At 40.9% G+C, this 25,233-nt stretch overlaps 1 protein-coding gene across 11 annotated transcripts in view; it reads right to left on the bottom strand.

The window, feature by feature from the left end:
• The window catches only part of XRCC4 (X-ray repair cross complementing 4), a 148,797-nt gene that overhangs the window by 45,691 nt on the left and 77,873 nt on the right, over positions 1-25,233 (bottom strand). For all 11 annotated transcript variants that reach the window (XM_048292145.1, XM_048292142.1, XM_048292138.1 and 8 more), the window contains one exon: positions 13,841-13,988. In XM_048292145.1, the coding sequence (XP_048148102.1) occupies positions 13,841-13,988 (148 nt within the window). The remainder of the gene's footprint in view (positions 1-13,840; positions 13,989-25,233) is intronic.

Genomic DNA, 25,233 nt, shown 5'->3' on the forward strand with positions numbered 1-25,233 from the left:
TTGGTTACTGGCAGGAAAATTCATTTTGCTGAAAGATGAAATGTGAGAAAATAAATACAGCACTATATTGAAAACAAGATAAAATAAGGAAGGAGAGTAAAGCAGTATAAATTAAAATTATCCTGTTGCTGAGAAGAAAGACACAGAGGTATAGGGAGGTGTCTTGCTTGCACATTTATAATAAAAGTTTAATTTTTCAATTATATCCCAGCAATATCCTGTCCTGCAGCACTGATTACTTCCTTGGCTCACTGAAAATTAATTTTGCATAGTGCAAAACTGTCTTAGGAAAATAAACCCCATCAAAAGAAAACAAAACAAAACCAACCCAAACAAAACCAAACAAAACCCAACAATCCACCTTCTCATCTAAGGCTTGCAAATCCTTCTCCACGTGCAGATCCACAGTAACACAAATGAGGAACTGACATGTTAATAATGTCTGTAGGAACTCATTAAAGACTGAGGACCCTGATTATGTCCTGTCACTCTCCTGTCCTTAACTGAGTCTTAAGTATGAAGAGCACTAGGCTTTCAGGACTGTAGATCTTGTCATAGCTTATAAATAATCTCCACTATTCATTTGGAATTTTGTACTTCAATGGTGTTTTGACACAACCAACACTGAAGCCAATAACCTGTAAATTATTGTATAAAATTACTGACATCTCCAGATGAGCTTGGTCTACCAGGAGCCCACTGAGGTGTGTTCTGCAGCATGCTGAGGTTGGTATCTCTGCCAGACAGGACCAGACCTAAACCTGGGGTGAGGGAATTACCTGAATTAGACACCACAAAAGGGGGACACTGGATTCCAGAAGCCATTCCAGGATGCCACTGCCAAGGTTATGAGCTGCCTCAAGGAAAAAAAACCCTACAGCTGTGGATCTTACGTTTCTGTTTCCATCAGCTAAATGTTTAGGTGAAATTGATTGCTCTTAAAAACCATCTGATTTCTCCTTTCTTCCTCTTTTCTTCACCTGTATTAAGGCAGTCACGTTTTGCTCCAGGGGACAATGGAGACTGTGTTACATGAGACAACCTACTTTTGTGAGAACATACAATGGAAGAATAATATTTGGAGATGCCAGGTGGTGGCAGGTAAACCTCCACACAGGTGCACCTTCGTGCAGGCAGCACCGGGCTCTAGCTCAACTCATTTTCCGAATTCCATGTCAAATTAGCTAAGTCTGAACAACTGGAAAGTTTTCAAGATGAAAAGCACTTGTCAACATGACTCGGCCAAGAAATATATGTATAAGCAGAGACCTCAATTACATATGGAATGCTGGTGCCCTGCTAAGGAACAGCAATTTCAGGTGTGACAGAAGTTTTAAGGTTAATGATTTGGAAGCCCTAACTGACACTCAGCTTTCTGATGCCAAGGTAATGCCCTTTATAAATACATAGCAAGTGAGTGCTTAAAAATAAACACTAAATATTACTGAAGACAGGAATGCCTGTTAAGGAAAAAAAAAAGTGAAGGTGTGAAATAAAAATTCGAATAGCCAGCTTAGATTCAGGGTGATTCAAGAAATTTGAGAGGCTTGCATAGGACACACAAGCCCACCTGTCCAACAACATCCAAGCCTGTCTACTACCTGTAATCTCAGCAATTAACTTTACCAATACAAATCTCCCTCAAATTAGTTTTTTTCCTTTCACCTGCGTATTTCCTCCTTTGAATAGAAATACGTGTTTTGGCTGATGCGTCATGAAACTCTAGTAGTGTCTGAAAATTACACGTGTCACCATATTCCAATGTGCTTTGCCCACATGTGGGCTGGTTTTGCAAAGGGACCTCAGCAACAGAGAGGTTAGATATAATGGAACTGTGGTGTATGTTTAGCTTGCCAGAATGGGAACATGTCAAGACACAGGAGTTGGTGCAGAGCTGGGAGTGGTGTGAACAAAACCATGAAAAAAGGGAGTGTCTGGCTAACACTGCCTCGGGGTAACATGAAAAACTGCCTTTTTTTTGTAAATCTAGCTCAAGGAAAGGTTATAACAGCATCAGGAACACCTCAGCCTTGCAAACCATTGCATGAGAGAAGCTGTGAACGGAGGATTGTGGTCTCTGGCAACATCCTGCACCCAGCCATGCTGAGCAAAGAGCCCAACGAGCGTTCCTCCTCCTGCCCCCAGATGTGATGGTTGATTTGGTGTCAGCTAGAGCAGAAAAGGTGTAGATGCATATCAGGCACACAGGAGGCCACCATTCTCTGCCTCTCAAGCGTGCTGGAGACCAGAAAGTGGGAAGGCAAACAGGAGACTGAGAGGTGTCACACAGAAGAGTGGATGAAGACTCACTTGGGCAACACAACATCCCTCTAAAACCAAATTCAATGTCCCCACAAACCCTCCAGCCCCCACAATCCCAACCCTGCTTGTTTCAGTGCCTTGACATCATTTCCCCCAGTCTCCTGCTGCGTTATTCCCTTTATTGAGCCACATCAGCCACCACCTGCTCACAGACAGAGCTCGTTGTCCCAAACAACCCCCATTGTTCCCAGATTTGGGAAGGACAACTCATACCCCACAGGGAAGTTGCACAAACTTCATGTTTCTGTAGAAAGAATGCTTTGCTCTCTTCTCCTCCTGTCCTTCCCCTTGCTTCTCTCCCTCGCCACCATCACTGGCTGAGGGATACTTGTTTGGACATTTTGCTTATACATTTAGCTCTGGCATGGCTCTCAGTAACCTTGATAAAAAATTGACATTTTTGCCTCTTTTTAAGACTCTGGAGCACACAAATTTTGCATCATTTAAAGAGTCAACAGGGAACTCATCACATCCTGACAACATTTTATTTTTATTTGGACATCTTCTCTTTGTGTCTTCAAATCTGTTTTTACAAACACTTGCTCAGGTTCTGAGCTTATTTGTCAACACAACTGGGTATAATCTTTTTTTTTTTCATTTAACAGTTTTAGTCAATGCTGTAGCTACACAAATATACAACTAGAGAGGAGTTTCAATACCAAGATACTCTTTTGTGGTGTTCCAGAACAGTTTGACACTGTCACAGCACTTGAACAGGAAAATAATTTTGTACTTGTGACAAACAGCAAATCCAGTAGGTTTACTCCTTGTAGAAATGCTTTCCTAGGTGAGTTTTAGCTTCAAGGATTGAAAGTTTTCTTTACAAAGATATCAAACTTTTCAGGATGGTTTAATAGAAGTAGAATTTAGTTTAACAGCTACCCAAGGAGCAACTCCAGAGGGGCTAAAGCAGTAACTCTCTGGATGGTTCACATCCCCAGCAGAAACCAAATGATTTATCACCACTCTGCTCCAGTTTTACACTTGTGCAACTTCAAGGTTTAGCCAGTTGTGGCGGACACACTGAAGTGATGAATAATGAACCATTTTCCTCTCTGAACAAAAAATAACCCCTGTGAAAATATTTTATAGAGTTGCTCAGGAATCTGGGGAGTGGGGAAGATCACAATATGAACAAGGTGTTGATAAAAGTTTATTCCTGTGGCCAAATCATAGTCCAGAACCCGGTAATTTTAATTACTATGAGGAGAACTTCTCAATATGTAAAAAGAACCAAAACAAAACACCAGCTTTTTTCAAACTCATGCCAAATTCAGTAAACATTCTCTGTGTTCTGTGACATCTTAAGAAAATCACATCTCTGTGAGCTTCCACAACATAAAACAAATTTCTTTCAACCTTTTTCTACAATTAGCATCTTTTTCAACAACCGTCTCATAAATTATTTTTTCAAGTTAAACACTTTCTTTATCTTTTATAGATAAACACAAGGCCAGAGGTACCATTTTTTAATTTAACAGACAGGTCTCTTACTTTGATGTCAAATACTCCTTGGGGGATCCATATAAGTGGAATATAAAATATTTATTTCTACGCTCCTGAATAATTAACACCTTTTAAAGAAGCGCATGAGAAATCTCATCTCTTTCTGGCATAAGACCTAGAATGAAACTCACCCTCAACAAAGACTGGAGTTTTCGTGCCCATTTGTCCCATTTTCTTTGAATTTGGTAATTATTACTGTGTTAATTCTAAATGTACAGGATGAAGGTAATACCAATACACCACTGTCAGATTTTAATTCACCTCAGTACTTTGAATCATTAAAATAATTTTGAAAAGAGCCTTTCCTTTTATCTCTAAGTAAAATCTGCTATTTAGGATTCATTATGACATTGACTCTGTTGCTGAACATTTTTGAATACTGACCATTTTCCTTCAGTTTTACACCCAGTCCACTTACAACAGCTGCTATGCAGAAAACCATCTGAGGAAAATACAAGCACGCAATTAGCTTTCAAATTGCTGGTTGTATGTTCAAGCTTGAGTGATGCAACAGCTACATGACAATTGTTATGAATGGTTTGACAGATGAATAAAGTAAGGAATTATTTTAAGTGTTATTAAGCAATCAAGGGAGTGTGTCAGCAACATTCTGTGTTAACAAGGCTCATATTGATCTAATTCTGCACCTCCTGCAGCTTCTAATGAGGACATTTTTATTTATGCTCGAGGAGACTGAAAGGTCTTATTAGTTAAATAATTTTAAGAGAGACCTGATTTGTGCAACTCCTGTCTCTAATTCTCTAAGTTTTTGGACTGATGCATGAGTATGTGCTATATGCCCTGCCACAGATGGCAGAACTCATCAAAAAGGGGTCCTGATTAATGCCACAGGAATTCTGTTGACAGAAACAGATGAGTCCCCTCATCCATGGAAGTGCATTTGCTCAGCCCTTATGTATTAGTCACAGTGTATAAATTCATGAATATTTATCCACTCTGACCAGATCTGGGGATGCTCTAAACATCATCAGAAATTCATTGTCATGGACATCCAGGGCATGATTTACTGCTCTTGGGGAGACATAGATACATGGTAAATAGGAAAACAAATGCACCACTGTTGGGGAAGATGAAACAGGAAGGCCTGGTGGATGTGATTGCCTGACAAAAGATTTTGGGAATATGAAAACTACAGGCAACATCGAAATGAAAGCCACTTTTGAAATACCAAGTCTTAGTTACTGAACAACTAGAAAACAATGGTATGGCCACTGAAGTAATCCCCTCTTGATTGAACAATACCCTCTGCTTGCAGGCAGGTCCAAGGGTCAGAGCAGACCCTACTAGCTCAGCAGAAGGGGTCCAAAGAGTAGTTTTTAGAAGTTAAGATGTAACACTCTATGGTAATATAAGAACTCTTATAGGCTGTATGTAAATGCTATAGGATTTGTATCTTGTATTAGATTGGTTAGTGACAATTAGAATATTCAGTACAGAAGATGATTTATTGTATTGTAACCAGGACTTCAGACATTCTCTCTCTTCTATTCATTCTCTCTCTTCCACTTCTACTCTTGCTCTTACTCTTGCTCTTACACTCTCTCTCTCACCCGTTTACTCTCTTGCTCTCTTGGGCCTGCTCAGAGCTGAGTCTACCAGCTCTGAGCAGTGCCCCAATACCCACGCCCTTTACAATAAACCCCATGTGTCTCAAGACCTGCCTATAGAGATCTCTCGTCACCGTCTACGTCCGGCCGTCCCGACTGGACCCCCAGAACCCCGTAACCTACACACCACCAGTGCCACTCACCACATTTCCCCCTCCTGTGTCTGCTCAGAGACGTGTCCAGCGTAACCTCTCACCCTTTTCTGTGCTCTAGACCTTTCCCTGCTCCTTCTCCAAGCCATTCTGAGGCAGGAGCTGGATTAAAATAAATTCACTACAAGCCCTTTTCCCCTTTTTCCTCTGTTTTTGCACTAGAATTCAACCATTCTGGAACAGAAAATGTCCTAATACCTGTATCCTTTTCAGTTTCAAGAGCATCCTTATGCATCACACACAAGAGGTCTGGAAGGACACCCAAATCTGATAAAATATTTCTCACTGGCTGGATGTAGGTCTTCACAATCAACAGTAACCACTGCAATTAAGCAGGTGAAGAAAAATAGACAATCTAGACACAGCCACCACTGCTTGAGGAGTAAAGTCACTACAGGAAAAATAAGTCCCATGCATTTAATTATGTGGATTTTAAGCAGAGGATTAAGCACTTATTTTAGCATAAAGAAATTGGAAAGTCTTGCTAAATCTAAATGGTAGCTCTTTAGCCCTGCTTTGCTGAGGTGGGACATTTCTGGGAGGAAAAAAAAAGGGTGAGAAGTTAAGTAAAGAAAAAGGGATGAATAGAAATAAAAATAGAAAGATTAACAGCTTCATGCAGTGCGTCTGAGTTCTGAAAAGCACACTGAACAGAGCAACCACGTGAGTAGAGCAAGCAGCACTTGCAAGAGTTTGTGGAATCATTTCCCAGATCATGAGCTTCAGTGCATTTCTGTGTACAAGCTTTTCTCCAGCCTGTTTCCTGGGGTCCATCATGATTTAAGGGATTCCTGGCCTTCACAGACAGTTGTGCCATACAGAATACTCCAATTCAATGCAGTAAAAAAAACTTACTTTGTGTTCAGTCCAAAGAACAACAGAAACAGATACTTGAGGCAGCTTTGTGTCATTACTACAGACAAGCTTTCCTCTTATTCTGGCCCATGCTATCTCTGACATCAGGGCTGAGGTGGCAAGCAGGCTGCTTGTGCTTTCCATCAGCCTAACCTCAATCTCCTGCCAACACGTCATCAAAATCTCAGGCACCTACGTTACCTGCTCCTTCCTGTTACAAAAAATGTGAAAATAATTCTGCCTGAGAAGCTGCTTTGGGAAATTGAGGTTTAATGGCACCATCAAGAAGTGTTCACACAGAAAGTGCAGGTTTGCTCCCGTACCCTGATCACAGGGATGTACGTGGAATTTCAAATATTGCCTTCTTTGTTGTTTTTAATACCATCTCCTTTTCTCAGCTTCCCACCCTTTCCCCTCAAAGGCTGAAAATGTTGGAGCATGGTCTACTTCAAAAGCCAGCAACTGTTCCAGCACTGCTGGTTACCTCAACCACACACAATCTTCCCTCCTTCTTAGTGTAATTTACCTCTGAGGAGAAATTCTTTGGCCTCCCACATTAGAACACCCCATCGAGGTTCTCAGGATTTAACAAAACTAATGCATAGTGTGATAAATTAAACCATTCCAACCCACAACCTACCTAAGAGGGGCTTAAAATAAAAAGCTCAGGCCAAACGGCACTCCATTTAAAACCTTTGTTGAAAAGGCACAGGAAAAGCATCAAAAAGTTTACCAGAAAGGTAATGGAGGAAGAAGGTATAATTTCCATTTTTTTAAGCTCTTCTCTTGTAGTCTCACAGCCTGAAATATGAAATAAATTTTCTTGAACTGTTTCACTGAAATACATTATAGATGAATCATTGGAGACACATATCTCACCAGATTTGTCACAGCAATAAAACCCTGACCTAAGGAACATGCCCTGAGACAAGAGAGGGGAGAGTCCTGTCAGTCTGACTGACTAATAACTCCTCCATCAGCAGTCAATTATTGGGCTATTACCAGTGACAAAAACCGGTGAGATGTGCTACAAACTGGAGAGCTGGCAGAGTTTCCCCAGGAGAGATGGCAACCTCTGAGGTCAGCAGACAATGCTCATTTTTCTCCTGCCCTGGGCCTTTCCCACCTTTCCCAGGGGAGCTGAGAGAAATGGTGATCATGGATTCCAATTCCTTCCACTTCCCATGGAAATAAATCACCCCTTCCCACGGGGATGGTGGAAGCCTAATTATCTGCTGCTCAGTTAAAAAAAGACACTGCACAGGTACCACCAAGAGAAAAACAGCTGCACTTTGTTGCATTTACTTCTGCCTCGTTCCTTTGAGCTGAATGAAGCATTGCTCTAGATATTCTGCAACCACTTTTTTCCCACAATGATTTATGTCTTGTACAGTTTTTGCAGTATTGTCACCAAAGGTTTTATCTTTTTTTTTTTCTTGGCTCTGACAGCCCCCCATTGTTGCCCAGGTCACACCACACAGCTCTCCTTCCCACCCCAGCCTGGAACAGTCACAGGTGAGTGTTCAGAGGACGAGGGTCAATTATCAAAGCTCCCCTCAGGCCACAGAAAGGTTCTGTAATATTGTCAGTGTTTGCTCAGGTGGGGCAGAACTGTCTGGTGTGACTGATGTCACGCTGCTGCCAGTGTCACAGCAAAGGAGGGGAGAAAGGAGCAAAAATAGATGGAAAAGGAGGGAAGGGGAAGGGAGAGAGGGAGAGAGAGAAAGAAAGAGAGAAAGAGAGAGAGAAAGAGAGAAAGAGAGAAAGAGAGAAAGAAAGAAAGAAAGAAAGAAAGAAAGAAAGAAAGAAAGAAAGAAAGAAAGAAAGAAAGAAAGAAAGAAAGAAAGAGAGAAAGAAAGAAAGAAAGAAAGAAAGAAAGAAAGAAAGAAAGAAAGAAACCACTGAAAAGCTCAAGAGAATGCTGAGCATGCATGAATCACAAAGATGCCTTAATTCACTATTTAAAATTTTTTTGGTTTAATACTCACATTAGAGGCTCATACAACCCAATCACCCACTTCTAAGAGATTTCTTGTTTACATTTCAGCCTGAATGAGTGATCATCCAAAACTTTCTAAACATTGCATTCCATAAATTTATGATGGCAGGAATGAGCTTCTCACTGCTGTACACATTCCCTGCACTGGCTGACTGAAAGATCAGAGTGATCGCAGTGTTTGCCACACCAGCAAAGTTCTCTCCTATCGTGTTAAATAAATGCAGTTAAAAGAACACAAAAGTGGCATGTCATCATGAGCTCTTAAGTACATCTTCCTCTAAAAGGGGGTATCTGTGGTGTAGACTTCACACCCCCTCTGGGGCATGGAAGGTCATGATGTCATTTTCAGCAGAACCCAATTTTTGCTTGGTTGAGCTTTCATGAGGAGAATCAGTTGTTGTGTGAGACAGAAAACCAGAAGTCTGTGTGTCACCCTCTGGGAATGCCAGATTCCAGAGCAGATCCGTGGTTTCTCCTACCTGAGTCACTGGTGGTGGCAGACCACACTTTAAATAAACCTTGCATTAGAACTTCAGAAATGTGAACCGCAAGCCATGAATTAAACAAATGCAGAGAGAGGATCCCCAGGGAGCCCCGGAGCTCACAGGCTCCGAGTGCTTTTGAGGGGATGGAAGTTTATCAAAAGAAAGGCAAGTCCAGCTTATTACAGTATTGGGATACAATGCTAAAGGATTTCTTTCCAAATAAATTACACATACCTGCGAAGACTCAAAAAAAAAACCTTTTGAAGGTACAGAAAGGGAGGAGAGCATGAACACTGGGAAAAAAAAATCCACATTTATCATTTAGAAGCAAAAACTATGCAGCAGCTCACTGTACCCACAATTACACACACAGCTAAGCTTAATTAGGCCCTGAAGTGAAGAACAAACAGCGAGTGTGTGCGCCGTAACACTCGTGTTTAAAGTAAAAATCACATTCCCAGTTTGGACTCTGATGGAGCAAGGGATGGCGATGCAGGTGGCACAAACCTCCCCCAGCAGCTCCTGGGACCTTAAAACACACACTCACAAACCTGATTATGTTTCTCTGATTTGCTTGGGTATTTCTGAGAGCTCCTAAAGATGTGTTGAACCCTTTTTGAGCTCTCTGAAAAAGCAGAGTTTATGCGTAAAAAAAGAAATAATTTAATTACCGGCGGCAAAGGTGCCATCAAACTGACCTCAAAATTTCTGCAAAGCCAAACACAGTGAAGTAAGGGAGAGTGTCTCTTTCCTTCAGTTTAAATGCAGGCCTGATTCTGGTAGTCACTCCATTTTATCACTCAAGCAAGAGGTATCAAGCCAGCAAAAGTCAGTTTTCAATTAAAAAGAAAAGTGACAGAGTGACAGAGACAAGAAATGTACTAAACTAGACTTAAAAAACTGGAATTTTTGGCATGTAAAACAACTAATAAGTCAGAGTCACAGTATTTGGGGCAAACAGGCAATACTTACCAAAAAAATAAGATAAGGAAATAATACCTGTTCCTTCTCAGTCAGTTGAATTAAGAGTATCTCATAACACTTGCTTCTCAGGATTACGGAGCACTTCCTCTGTAAGGACTTTTCTTTTTTAATTTTTCTAGTCTTATTCTCAGGAGAATCCAGTGTATTTGCATCCATAATAATGTTTTTCCTGTATTTAAGATGCCTTCCCCCAAACCACTTCTGTAATTGCACATCCACTCAACAGTACGCATGCATTAAATAGCAAAGAAATTATGAATATCCTGGCACAGCAGGAATGGATTATACTTTGAAATACACAGAATAACTTGTAGAAGTTTCAAGTCTTATCCAGCAAAGCCTTTCTCCCAGGAAACACGTGTGAATGAGGACCACAGAAGGTCCTTTATTAGCAAAAAATGAAAGACAGAAATGAAAAGGTTTTTCCTTAACTCATTAAGAAAACACCAATTCTGATAAATCAAAGCAGAAAGATGCAATTTGTACTAGAAATGGAAGCTTCTCCCTGATTTATTTTTATTTTAGTTATAGAGACTCCATCTCTGTTCCACTGTAGTCGGTGACTGCAGGTTTCGTTCCATGACTACGCTTAATTTCTAAAATTAAATAAAAAATTTTCCCATCTTGGGTGGGTACTATCTGCTCTCAAGTAGGTTCCAACACTTTTGAAGTGAAAACATTACAGAAACATCCAATTATTTACAGGATTCAGGCTGACAGGCCATACAGCTAAGCCTCTATATGGAATGCATATTCCACACAGCTAACAGTGCCATTCGTATGCAGCCCCCGAAGAGATTTGGGTAATGCCTCAACAAGCATAACTTCTAACTGTGGATTGGGAATGCTCTTAATAATTTTTTTCCCCTCCAATTATGAAATGCAAATTGTGAAAAGTAGAATTTGCATCTTAACTTGACTTACATATTATCTCTGCCTTGCACCTTAGGAAATTGCCAGATATTAAGTCATAGAGATGCACCAAGACCATCACAGTTTACTGGAATCAGAATAATTTTACTTCCTGGCTCAATTGTGTTTTGAACAGTAAGATCTACTTTTTGTCCTGACACATTTTTAAAATGTGTAAATTAAGAGTCATAGGTCAGGTATTACTCACTAAAAGTAACATCTGTCTGCCTAAAGAAGCATTTTCCTTCACTGGATATCTCAGATTTAAGAACAACCTGCTAGAGAGCTGGATAAACCTCATTCTTGGCAGCTGGCTGACCCACTAATTATTCTAAATGTCTACTTTATCCCAAAGTACATCTTTTTTTTTCAGCAAATAATTAAACAGCTCATTTGGCAACCTTGTTCCACCAATCCTGGTTCAGTTCTTTGCTGCTCTCATGGCTACTTTCACTAAGCTTAATATTATCTGAAGCACATTGCCAAGTTTCATTAAAAATGTTGATTTAGCCCTTGAATAAATTGCCACAGTAATACTAGATGTCTATATGGATAAATACAATTCAACTCCTTTTCTTGCCACTGCACCCACACACAAAGCATGAGAAAGGCAGCACTCCTTTTGCTCTAATTTCTCTGTCCAACGTATTTTTATTTGCATTCTTCTGAGTATTTTTGGTCATATCTAAGAGCATATTTTCATTCCAAGGAGCAGAGAATTGCTGCAGAACTAGCCTCAACATCCATAAATCTAAAATATTCACAGAAATAGAATCCTTTAGATTTTGATGACTTAGTATTTACTTTAGATGCTCTTGAGTTTAAGACAAATGCTACTTTCTTAGCATACTGTAAAGTCTTACAGGAAGTATATAAAATTTAAGACACAACTTTTCTTACGTGATAACACTGACTGCGTTGAAAAACACTGTGTTTTCACAAAACAATCTGAAAGCCAAAGGGAAAATAAAAACTTGGATGCTTGCTTTTGCTAAAGAGGTATTTTTAACTCTTTTTGTTTTTAGGATCTTGTACCAACCAACGCATGATGCAACAGCTCTAGGGCAGCATCGGGTGCTTGGTGCTGGGTTTGTGGCAGCCCTTTCCTCACCTGGAGAGCGTGAAACGAGCACTGCTGATGCCACCAGAAATGCCACGCGGGGAAACAACTCTAAATAAGCTCTATTTGCTAAAGCAAGAACTGTGGGAGAGGATTTTGTGTGACTTGGCCTTGAAGCATTTACATTTGTGTTTACATTAAGGAGCCAGCCCTTGCTGCAGGTCTGAGCAGGAGAGCCCAGGAAGGAGGGAGGACTCGCTGGTGCATTTGCAGACGTGAACACAATCTGTCACTCGACCCCACAACACCACCACACGCTCTCAGGGGCTGCACATCTCCCTGTTTGTGATGGAGCACTTCCAGAGGCGAAGGAATTTCAAGGTTAACTTTTCCCCCCTGCCACCCCAGCAGGACAGGGTGGTTTGTTTGGATTAAATAATTGATAATTTTTTTTTTTTTTCCTTTTTGCTCAGTGACACAACACTGGAAAACATTTTGGGCAGGACCCCGACATGCTGTCAGCTTAAGATAAAGACCTTTGCACCATATTCCATCAGTACAAATTACTGGAGAAGCTCCATAAAGAGAACACCTGTATTTGTGAACTCGATCATGGTGCTAATTCTGCATCTCCCCACTTCTGACAGGCTGAAGAGAACTGAAAATTATTAGCCAAGCAGATTGACTGAAAACTTGATTAGCAGCTGGCAAAAGATTTCAGATGAAGCTCAGAAACCTCAGTGACGTTGAGAAAAATAATAGGTAAAGTGGAAATTATTTCAGTTCAGCTTCTGTAATGTTTCAGATAAATGGAGAGATTTCCTATCTTCTTATCTAACCCAAGAACTGCTACTGCCACATAAAGTGCAAAACAGAAAAATGGAGACAGAGGCTGATAGAATGGATGTTCCCCTATGGCAAGTGTTACAATGTAACTGTTTCTACTAAAATTTGCTTTATTTAGAAGAATTTAAACAAAAATGTCAGTACTATCTTGGCTGTCCCCCCCAACACAGCACTCAGATGCTTATAAACAGACAATTACTCAGTCCAAGGCCTCTGTATATTCCTTTGCAATAGCTTGCCTCCATAGGTTTTCCTTCAACAATCAATACTAAATAAAATGAACCTGAATTTCAGGCAAAAGCAGGCAGAGTTTCAAAATCAAACTGACCAAATACAGTGAGGAAAGTGCATTTTTCATTGCAATGGACTGGGATGTAAAAGAACAAAAAAGCAAGATGGGACATATTTCTACGCCATCCTAAAAAAAATGCAATTTTTTAACTAATAAAACAGGATTGTAAATTCAAACATTCCTAGCTGGCATCAAACCACAACCTTCTACATCAAAATGAGATAGTTCTCCTGCTGATTTAAACAGAAAACTTTCCTAATCATGGGAAATGCCTTTGTAATCTACTTGTGTCCACAGCAGTTTAAAGAGTTCATAGTCCATGGAATATCACAGATAGAAATGGAAAATAGGTATTTTCAAATGTAATTTGCCATATATTTAGGAAAAATAATAGATTTTTGAAGGAAATACTACCAATCCCATTGCATCTCTGAGGCAACTCTATGCAGATCTGTAAGCACCCTCCAGAACATGTGGAAATATTTCCAGAAGCTGAAATGGATGTAAGAAGAGAAACACTTTTAAGTGTTACAAATTCTTTGTGTTTAAGAGGGAACAAATTTTTTCTGCCCGGAGATTTCATTTTCAGAAAAATCTATTAAAGATGGAATCGAGAGGTAATCTCTTTCCACTGAAATCCCAAAGGCAGAATCCCAGGCTGGTGAGGTTGGAAGGGTGGCCCAAGCCCAACCTCCCTTCTCAACCAGAGGCTGTCCATGCCCAGCTGGGTTTGGAATCCCACGAACCCGATGATGCCTGTGAATGGAAAAACATTTCAGTACATTTAAAACCTGCTTACTTCTCCTGGGCTGGCTGCTCTGCCTCGTAAGCAGCCATCTTAGCTCCTGTCCCTGCTGGTTTTGCTGTTCTTTGCCTTCTTTTTCTCCTTGGAGCTGGGTCCATGACGTCTGGGCTGCCCAGGAGCGAGGAATCCCTTCGTTCTGGAGCTGCCAAGAGGAAAACCACCCAAGGTCAAAAGAAATCCACCATGAAGTGTTTCAAGACAACCCCTAAAATATTCCCTTTTTGTTTCATTCTTATGAAAATCTCTGCACTGCCAAGATGGCCTCAGAACTGGGAGAAGTTTGTGACATAAAGGCAAGTTCAAAATTTAAACCAGAAAGATAATCTTGCCTTGATACGTCTTTGTAGCCAGCGGAGAGAAAGACCAGCAACCCCAAACTGGACAATCTGTCTGGATTTTCACTGCCTCCTTTGCTGAAGCTGAGTGAAGCAGGCTCTGTCCAGGTTCACCTACCTATTTAAATTACCATGTGAATTCATACAATATGCTTTATGTACACTTAAGCAACAAACCCCCTCCGCTTTGACAATCACCTACTCAAAACTCAAATGTCAAGACAAACAGATCCTTCCTTAAGCTAAAACCCTCCATAAAAAAACCCCTATAAATGCATTCAGAAGTTATGCAGACATTTTTATTCCAGCTATCAACATCCTGCAGCATATTTTCATTTGGTATTCCTGCTTTCAAAATGAAATCTTTAATTACCTATAATTTTCAAGACAACGATATCCAGAACAGCACAAACTTCAGCTGAAATATATTAAATAATAATGTGGTGACTGAAGCTGATGCTATTAGGGTAACTTCCTTGTTTATTACGTTTCTGTGCATTTTAGGGAGGTTTAATCCTCATGCGGACGACAGACGCCATAATTAGAGATTCAATACAAAAGGTTTTCATGAGTCCTGTTTCTCCATTCCTTTCACACTGGTTATCCATGTGTGCTGAAAATGAAGCAGGGAGGTAACACACAGCCCACAAGTGGCATTTTCACTGTTTCTCAAAGAAACATGTGTTTCTGGCCAAGAACACTGATAAATTAATCAGAAGCTCCCTGGAGCCAGTGCAGCACAGTGAAGCACATGCTTAACATTCAGTAATATTAAATATTCACCAGCACGCACTACACTGCATCATAGACTTGCAGAAATTTGCAGGGTGACAACAGGTATTAGCTGACGTATTTCCAAGGCACGAGCTAATTAACAAGTTCCAAAGTCCAGCACAGACAAGATACATTCCTAGAGTAAATGCTGAGAAGGTTTAAACGACAGCCGAAGTCTCCACACTAAACTTTAACTACATATGCGTACTTTTCCAGTGTTCAGTGCTGAATATATGTTCATGATAGTAACTCTTTACCTGTCTGGGGCAGTGTGTCCAACACTTGCACAAACACTGTTTTATAGATCTCAACATCACTGTCCAAAGTTGGCCTCTTCATAACGAATACACACAGAACAGTTTACTGTCAAGAACCCAACAGATTTGAACAATTTTGCTGTCATAACTCCTGTCCTTCCTTTTTGCTGTTCTCCTACCACACCCTCTTCTTTGGCCAAAAAGTAGATCCAGAGGTGAATCTCATACACAAAAACCTACTTTTTCCTAACATAGTAAAAAAATGTCCCTGTGTTTTCACCTGTGCAACTTGGTGATCACAGCCCCCATGCTCAGCATTTTTTTTGCTGTTTAGACACAGAACTCTTCCGTGTCTAAAAAGAATTTTTAAAAGATTTTTCCCTTCTTTAGTTTCAAAAAAAAAAAAAATTTCTTTTAATAATACCAAAAGAAATGCTTCTCATTCGGGTGGCCCAGAATTCAATCTCACAAATAGCAGCAGAGTGGCTCATGGGTGAGGGTTGATCACCACAAGCTTGGGGCTTTTTGTTGTGTTTGCTTCTTTCTTTCAAGCCAAAACTCTCAGAACTGCTGAAGAAAAGATGGAATACACTTGATTCTCACAGCACCGTGCATCACCACTGGACTTTAAACACACACACACACTACTGCTGCCCAAAAATAACTCCCCTTACTGAATTCATTTATAGCACTTGACTAAAAGCCAAAGAAAGCTTCAGCAAAATATTATCCATTGCTCAACGTAGAAACCTTTTGGAAAAATGAGAGACAGTCTTAGGCAGAAGCCTAGCTTTGCATTCTGGAAATATTTTCTGTCTAAATTTAAGCAACGTTTTAAGGAAGCAAAGTTTCTTGACTCCTTGTGAAATTAAATTTCTTACTTCTATATTACGTAATTCAGTATGAATGGTTGTTGTACCTTTGAGAGGAATATTGCAATTTAAACATAGACAGGACTAGTGCTGGATGAAAAACAGTAATTAAACCTCCTACACCAAACATTGATTTAGAAAAGAAAACATTCCCAATAGATAACACACTCTGCAGGTGAGTAACTGCAAGAAATAAGATTGATAGGACAGCAAGAAGGGGATCATAGTTCAAATACTAAAAGAATATTTGTGGCAAGAAGATTAAAGACTTTAAATAAAAACTTCTGCTTGTTGGAGGGTTTCTTGTTGTTTTGGGGGTTCTTTTTTGTAATTTTGAGAAGTGGTATTATTTGGTGGGTCGAGGGAGTTTTTCAATAGGATATTCTAGAAAATAACTGAAAACTAGAAATAGCTGTGGTTGGTTTGGAAGAGCCAGGATGAAATCAAGTCAGTGCAGCCCCACAATGTTGGGGACCTGGAAATAGAAGATGCCTTTAATACAGAAAAATGCCAGGACTCATCCTCAAGACATTTGGAAATAAAGCATCGGGATCTGTGAAAGAACAGAAATTAATTTCTGTAGCCTAGTTATAGAGAGGCAGTCCAGATAGATTCTACAACACACTTCTGCATTACTTTATTTTGATATATGGAAGTCAATGGTTTAAAAAGAAATACCTTCCAACCTGCCACATCCACTTTCAGTTTGAAAAAAACCCAACTCTGTGCACCTTCAGTCTCTGTATCATCACCTCTAATGAACATTCTACAGCTGTGACTTGTCTAATTATTCATGGCAGCGTCAATGAGAAAACAGGATCCAGATCCTCTCAGTACAGCAATAAAGGGCTAAAATCAGCACCAAAAGCTTAGTTTTGCCATAAAAAAATATAAACAGGAACAAAGGCAAGCAAAAAATGAGCAGAAGTTTTCCAAATTTGAGGAATTTGTTTGCCTGCAATGACCTAACTTCACACTGACAGAATACACAGCCTTGATGTCCAAATTATCAATGGTGGACCAGAGGCAGGGAAAAAAGCTGCAATTAATGAGGTTTTACCTATAGGAAACACAGTCACAGACACCACTTCTCTTCACCTTGCTGTTACATATTTAAGATATAACAAATGAACAAATGGATTCAAGGAACATTCACATTTTCAGCCTGTACCACTAAATGAAATGTATTTCGTTTCATCACAGTAAAGAACTTGCACTGATTAAGAAAAAAAAAAAGCTTTTCCAGACTGGTATAGAAGAGGAAATATTTTTAAAGGACACAGGCATTTATCCTGAAGAAAGGCCTTTATTTAAAATTATCTCCTATCCTGGAGATTTCATCAACAGCACCACAGAATTCTGACAATTTCAATTTCTCTTCTGAATGAAAAGTTCTCTTTTTCATCCAAGTAGGAAAGACTTAGGAAAATCTGTTCAGATTTTCAGATACTAACACTATTGCAGCTCCCCTAAATTCCTCCCAGAGCCCTCCTGTCAGCAGAGCAGAACTCCCTGGTTGAATTCTGCCTTAACTCCAGGCAGCATGTTTTGCTCCATGGAATTACTCAACCGAACTTGGATGATGACTTAACTTAAAATCAGCACCAATATTACACAAAAAATGGGCTGAGAGGGGACCAAGTGGTCACCAAACTATCACCTGAAGAGCACCAGGACTGCCTGTGAGAGCTGTCCCCCAAGCTGCCAGAGGAAGGACAGAACAGAGAGGGAGCAGAACGCATCACTTTAATCCCTGCCTGTAGTATAACTCCAGCAATTTCATGGTTTCTCAATCCCAGCAAAATTCCCCAAGGATCACCACGGCTGATAATAATTAGCATCTCTTTGACAGCCTCGGCAGAGCCTTCTAAATGAATGGGTATGGAAATTAACACATCCCGAGGATGCAGGCAGTATCTGCAAAGCACAATTAAGTCATTCCTGACAGGCAACTGAGGAAACACCATTCCTACCTACGCTGAGGTTACCCCGTGTACAGAGCCTGGCATTTTTCATGAGAAATAGATCTGTTTAGATCACTCAGAGATCCAAAATTAAACACTGGTATTTACGGTCCGTGCATCTGCTTGGCTGAAAGCAACAGGAATATGTCACTATATTAATTTTCGGAAAACAACGAGAGCCATTCCCCATTCCCTTTGTTCTGCCCTACTGTATATTTCATTCTTTGTATAAATTTGGGTTTACTGTACCATAATCCCCTGGGGCCGAGAGGCAGTTGAGACCGAGGTTCTATAAATTCTCTGTCAGCTGGTTATTAACATTTATTTTTACAAAGAATATCTCCATGGGAAGTGTTTATGAAGACACATTTTAAAACAACTCTGGCAAAAAGTTGAGATCCAGCTACACAAAATTTATAAATTGTATTCAGCTCAGTAAGGAAGTTTACATTTCACCCTTCTAGGCTGTATTACCACTGAGTTTTCTATTTGCAAAGTATTCTTTTCCTGACATCACCCTTTTCTAAAAGTTTTTTAAATACAATACATTAATTGAAAAAAAAAAAACAAAAACCCAACCAAACCAAACCAAGAACACCACACAAAACAAAAAAAAACCCAACAAAAAAACAAACAAAAGCCCCCCCAAAAAAGCCAAAAAACACAAAATAAAAACCCTAAAAAAAACAAAACCAAAACACCCAACCAAACAAGAAAAACAAACAAACAAAAAAACCTAAAACAAAAAAGAAAAAAGCCCACCCTAAACATCAAACAACAAAAAAAAACAAACAGAAAAAACCAACCAAACAAAAACAAACAAACCAAAAAAAAAACCCCAAAACTACCCCACAAAACACCCTTATTTCAAACCTGCAGGGAAATGAATCAAGTTATGGCAAAATCTGTTTGCCATAAGGTTTCATTCTCAACACTTATTTGTTGGAGATAACTCAGGCGCTCATCTGTTGCCATCTCACATTGTCTTGAAACCACATGGCAAAAAAAATTAAGGTAAATTTGACACACAAATAATAAGTTTGGTCAGGAAGCATGAAAAAGTCTCTTTTCATCTATCAAAATACAAGAGGGTAAAAAAGGAACGCATTTTACACATATCCAAGAGTCTCTGGGGGAGCTCATTAATTTTAATCATCAAAACCATGATCTGTAATAGAAATCTTTCTTTTAAAAAATACCTTGAGAAGGGAAATTTCAATGAACCACATAATCAGATGAGAGATACTAAGTTTCAATAACCCACATTAATGTGCTTTGCTGAAAATACTTCAGTGGTATTATAATTCTTAAAAAGTCCCTGTTTACGAGCATTGCTAAAGGTTATGATTTCACTTGAAAATACTACAAATTTATAGTGTCCCTAGCCCCTAGAAGTTAGTACCTCTGTCACAGCACAAAGAGAAACCTTTGGGATGTGCTCAGATCCTTCCTGATGTGGGTCAGGCAGGTGCTCTGTTGAGGCAAGATTTTACAATTTCTATCTGGACATCTAAAAACCTCCTAACAACTGAAGCCATTTTCCCTGCTTTATTTTCCGTGGGTGCTTGTCAGGAGCAGCACCAAGGCTGGTGACTCGGATGCTGTGGTGGTTTTAGGCTGCTCAGCAACAGCTTTTCAACAACCCACTGCAATTCCTGATTTACTGCGAGAATCTCTTCTCCCTCTCTGGCCCTCACATCTTTTCAGAGCTCTGTATGAAGGCTAATTTTCTGTGCACCATGGCTGGATGCGCCGTCATCCAGCACACAAGCACTTCCAAATTCAGGCATCAGCACTAAAAAGGTCGTGGTCTGAAGAGGTTTGGATGAGCTCAGTGTCCCGGGTGTGACTGTTTGCTGGAGTCATCCTCTGGGCTCCCGGGATGTCCCGTTTGGATCATCTGTACCACCCAGGGTGGAGGTAGGAGGCTTCTGGACACAACTCCCAGGAGACATGAAGCACCATGCAGGTCGAGCAAACACAACAACAAAGCAGACAGACAGAAGAGCTGAAATCATGGGGCTACAGAAAGCTTTGGAAAGGATTTCTGGGCTGCGATGTCCCAATTCAATGTGAGGTAGTGGAGCCCAGAGTAATTCCTCACCAGGCTCGTAAAGCATAAACCTCATGCCTGCAACTCCATCACTGTTGCTCAACTTGGATTTTCTGGTGTCTGAGCTGATGTGGCTCAGGCCCTGGCACCAGCAGTGGTGGGGCTTCCATGGATCACCTCTAAGGTTACCCCATGTCAGAAATCTTTATTATCCCTAACCCCTGGCTGTGCAGATGTGGAGCCTGAGGTCAGAAAGTCAGTCCTAAAGAAGAATGTGAACAATCAACATTATTCACTGATTTCAAAGCAGTAAGTGATTATTTTGTTAACCTTTATGTAGTCATAAAACCACAGAACCACAGGCTGGTTTGGGTGGGAGGGGATCTTCCAGCTCATCCAGTGCCACCCCTGCCACGGGCAGGGACACCTCCCACTGTCCCAGGAGGCTCCAAACCCCATCCAGCCTGGCCTTGGACACTGCCAGGGATGATGGGGACTCCACAATCTCTGCAGGTAAGAGTCACCTGTGCTGCTACTTGGAATGGGAAGGTAAGTAACAGATCTGCTCACGAGCACTTTGCAACTGGGCCTCTGAATGAATACCAACAGCGAGTCTCAAACCCTCACAGTGAGAGCTGCTGCTACTCCTGTGATAGATTCTTCACTCATTATCTCTTGGATGGAGAAATACACAACAGTGACTGAAAGATCTGCGGACAATAAAGCCTTTTGACTTTATTTGGCTGTATTTTGACTTTCTCAGCCAGCAGTGTGCCCAGAAGGCCAGTGGCACCTGACCTGTATCAGGAATAGTGTGGCAGCAGGACCAGGCAGTGACCATCCCTGTTCTGGGCACTGCTCAGGCCCCACCTGAAATCCTGGGGTCAGTTCTGAGCCGCTCACAACAAGAAGGGGCTGGAGCATGTCCCGGGAAGGGAATGGAGCTGAGAATGCTCTGGAGCCCCAGGAGCGGCTGAGGGAGCTGGGAAAGGGGCTCAGGCTGGAGCAAAGGAGGCTCAGGGGGGACCTTGTGGCTCTGCACAAGTCCCTGACAGGAGGGGGCAGCCGGGGGGGTCGGGCTCTGCTGCCAGGGAACAGGGACAGGAGGAGAGGGAACGGCCTCAGGCTGGGCCAGGGCAGGCTCAGGGTGGGCAGCAGCAGGAATTTCCCCATGGAAAGGGTGCTCAGGCCTTGGCAGGGGCTGCCCAGGGAGGTTTGGAGTGCCCATCCCTGGAGGTGTCCAAGGAAGGGCTGGAGGTGGCACTCAGGGCTCTGGGCTGGGGACAAGGTGGGCATCGGGCACAGCTGGGACTGGATGGCCTTGGGGGTCTCTTCCAACAAAGACAAATGATTCTGTGATTCCATCACTTGTTAAATTTATTTTCTTATTTCTTTGTATAAAGCACGGGGTTGCCCTGGTGCCTGAACAGTCCTTGCACTGCCTGGTCTGTCCTGGACATGCACATGAAAGCTGGTTTAGAGGATCACCATCCTGACACACAGTTCATTCCCAAAGAACCCCACGGGAGTCATGAGGCCAGAGGGAATTGTGTACTGAAAACAGCCTTAAATTTCAAGTGTGAGCTGCACTCGGGACACACCCCCCCCAGGAGCTCAGACTCCTCTGCCACAAGAATGATTTCTTTCCCCATTAAACAACCTTTGAGAAAATCAATACAACTCAAGGGAGGCCATAACTCTGGAAAATGTATGTTTTCATAATTATGGTATTTTATGGTGGATAAATCAGTAACCTCTACTAATAACTTCATCATGTTGTACTTATAAGCCTAAGATTTTTTTCAATTGTATTGCACATTCCACTTTTTTGTACTATAGATATTTCTACTTTAGCTTGAGAAGACATTCCAGGTGGAAAAATCCAAGATAAAAACCTATTTAAACAGGAACTTTGCTTGTCTGTATTTCACTATATATTTGTAAGGAAGCACAAAAACATTTAAACAAATACTACACTCAGAAGGTATTTTGCTACTTATTTATACAGCACCATAAATATGTGATGCTATTTCAGAGATAAAATAGGAACATAAACATGTGGCACTGTGTCTTTTTGAGAAAAAGACAGATTTAAAGCTTTAAAATAACCAACTCTAAAATTAGTCAGTGACACAGGGCCTATACCCCTTCAAAATGACACACAGCTTTAACCCTGGAACACAAACCAGCCACTTTAAAACTGTCCTTACACGTGAACACACAGAACTGACGATGGCATGGAGCCTAATCACCCAAAATTTCGTCATCAAAAGACAAAAGTCGAGATGAGTAAAAGGGAAGTGGTGATTCCTGGGGTGGGCAGGCATGAGAAGAGGGCTGGTGTTGTTGAGCAAGGCTCAGCCACAAGAAAAGCTGGGATCTACTGGCCCACGAGCCACTCAGATGGCCAATATGATTCTTCAGCTTGTGAAAGATTATAACGTGTGTCCATAATCCTTCAGTCAATGCTGATGGAGAACAGCTGAGAGTGAAAAGCTTAATTAATGCCCCAAACACTGCTACTGACAGGACCAAAGGCGACATCGACATTATGAACTAATTAAGGAAAGAAATCTAGACATTAAATGTGTTTTGGCCTTTTTGAAATGTTTATTTGAAGTATTTTAAAGATTAAACCACTGCCCAAAGTATTCAATGTCTTGAAAAATGAAGTGGAAAAATGGGAAGTTAGACATGACAACGTCAGGAAAGCCAAGCTTTGCTCCAGCATCCTCCAAGCTTCAGTTGATGATCATCAAAACTTTGGGGTGAAGCATGTGAGATTTTGTACTGCCTTCTTTTATATCCATTCTCCTTTCCTCTCCCTGCCTTAAGCAAACTTTGAGACAAACTGAGGAGACTGTGGTGACTGGTGAAAGCAGATCTTTGCCCATAAAGTGACCACACAAGGTCCTTGACAGAATTATTTCAAACCCCTTCCTTCTCAAAGAGTTTTCCATGAGAAGCTCGTGCCCTTTCAAATGACCTTTCCTGCAGAAGGGATTGTTGGAATATTTATATTGTGCTTTTTGCATGTATAGACCTTGTTTTTTCCCCTAATTTAACAAGCTTTAGATCTTTTATTTTTACTGTATATTTTTTAATTTTGTATAACCAGCTGATACAGTTCCAAACGCTGTCATGCATTTTCCTGTATTTGCTGTGAAATGAACAAGCTGAACTGAAGTCTCACATGTCATACACTAGGAACAAAGTTCTATTCACACTATTAGCTTTCTGGACCCATTTACTTCTCCTGAAATCAATAAAAAACCTCCACTAAATAAAAGACATACCATGAGTATTATCTACAAATTGCTGTCAGCTATCTGCTTTTTTTTTTTTTTTCTTTTTCACCTAAATACAGTATTCCTAAAAGGCTTTTCATGCTGTGAATTTAAAGACAGCATTTAAGATGTCATTATGGCATGTCTTTATATACAGCTGCCATTAAGGTCTCTGTAATGGATTCAGAAATGATGAACATGGAAGGTGCCTCAGTCAGACATGACATTAATGTTTTTATGGCAGATGCACTGGCACAATCTCAATCAACATCACGGGATAATTCTGCTCTGGAAAATGCTACAGGTAATTCTGGTTGCCCTAAGAGGCTCTGAGGGGTGTATTTAAAGAATTTTAAAGATCTCAGTAAGTACTCTGAGAGCAGCAACACATTAATATTTATTACAACACTTACTGAACAATGAACGTGAAACCTGGTCATGTGCAAGACGTTGATATACGATGAACAAAAAATTATCAATCAGCAGGTCTCAATCAGAATCAAGAAGTTAGTTTAATCTGTAACAACTTCTACTTGGATGTTCCTAAACACTCACATGGACACATACACAGCACGATTTTTAGTCACCATTTATTATTCATTGTGAATGGATTGTAAAAATTGTGGCAGGACCCCAGACCTGTGTTTACACTCTCACATGGGCTGTTTTTCTTCTCCAGGTCCTTGGGCATCTGAAGGGCTCTCCAGGTCTGGCTGGGCTGTGAACATGAGCCAAGTCCAGCACTGACAGGGCACAGTCAGCAAGGAGCTCAGCTTCAGGAGATGTAACCCACACCACGAAAACACCCCTGGTGCACACGGATACGGACAAGCTGGGACACACTCAGGGATTGTTTTAGAGGGCAGTGGTGGAGAAGAATGGCTGGAGCAAACAGCCAGGCCCCGAGTCGATCAGACAGCAGGGATGCAGAGCCAGGAGGCTGGGTGAGGCAACTGCGTGGTGTGACACCGAGAGCCACAGCCAGACTCCTTACACAGGACTGGCCCTGCTCCCCTGGGATCCACTAACTCTGGGATAGTCTTTCCATATGGCAAAGCTGCAGCCCTCAGTGAGAAAAAACAGGATCCCGCCCTGAGCTGTGCTCATGTTCCACGGATCCTCCCCCAGCCAACGTCCCTGTGAGCCACCAGGGCCAGGAGGCACCAGGAAAAATCTTCATTAAAATGGCAGTGATGGGGGTTTGATCATTCAAACCCCTAAAGCCACCTGGAAACACAAACCCCAAATATCCAAGCCTGGAAAACATGGTATTTTCTTCTGGTAAAGAGTCTGACAACTGAGTTTTGCTGATATTCAGAGTATCAGCTGCCTGAGGGATTACTGAAGGGTGAAACACAGCCTGGGACTGGCAAAGCTTGATGCAATTCCTCTACCCCTCCATCAGTGTGCAGTGATTCTAAAAATAAAAAAGGATATCTATATATAGGGATAATTTATGGTTGCTTAATATTTCGTGCAAGCTCAAAATATCTATATGCAAGAAGAAAATGCTTTTCTATATTTAATGTATTTTTGTAATTTCATTACACTGGGCAATTCTCATGCCCCTTTACCATTAAAAATTCATTTAAATTATTAAGGCCCTGTGGAAATTTTAAACACTTCCTGACATTTCTCCAAAACAACAGTCACTGTAATGGTAAGGTTTGATTACAATAAGTAATACAGTCTCCCTCTAACTAAATAAAGATTAGAGAAAATGGGATTTAAATATAAAGGGTGTGTAAACACACACTCCTTTTCCCACCACAACACAACTGACTGGTTTAGACTGAAAGGACTTTTTCCTCTAGCACCTTGCTTCAGGAAAAATACCAAGGGATG

This window comes from Corvus hawaiiensis, chromosome Z (assembly GCF_020740725.1).
Source record: "Corvus hawaiiensis isolate bCorHaw1 chromosome Z, bCorHaw1.pri.cur, whole genome shotgun sequence".
Lineage (NCBI taxonomy): Eukaryota > Metazoa > Chordata > Aves > Passeriformes > Corvidae > Corvus > Corvus hawaiiensis.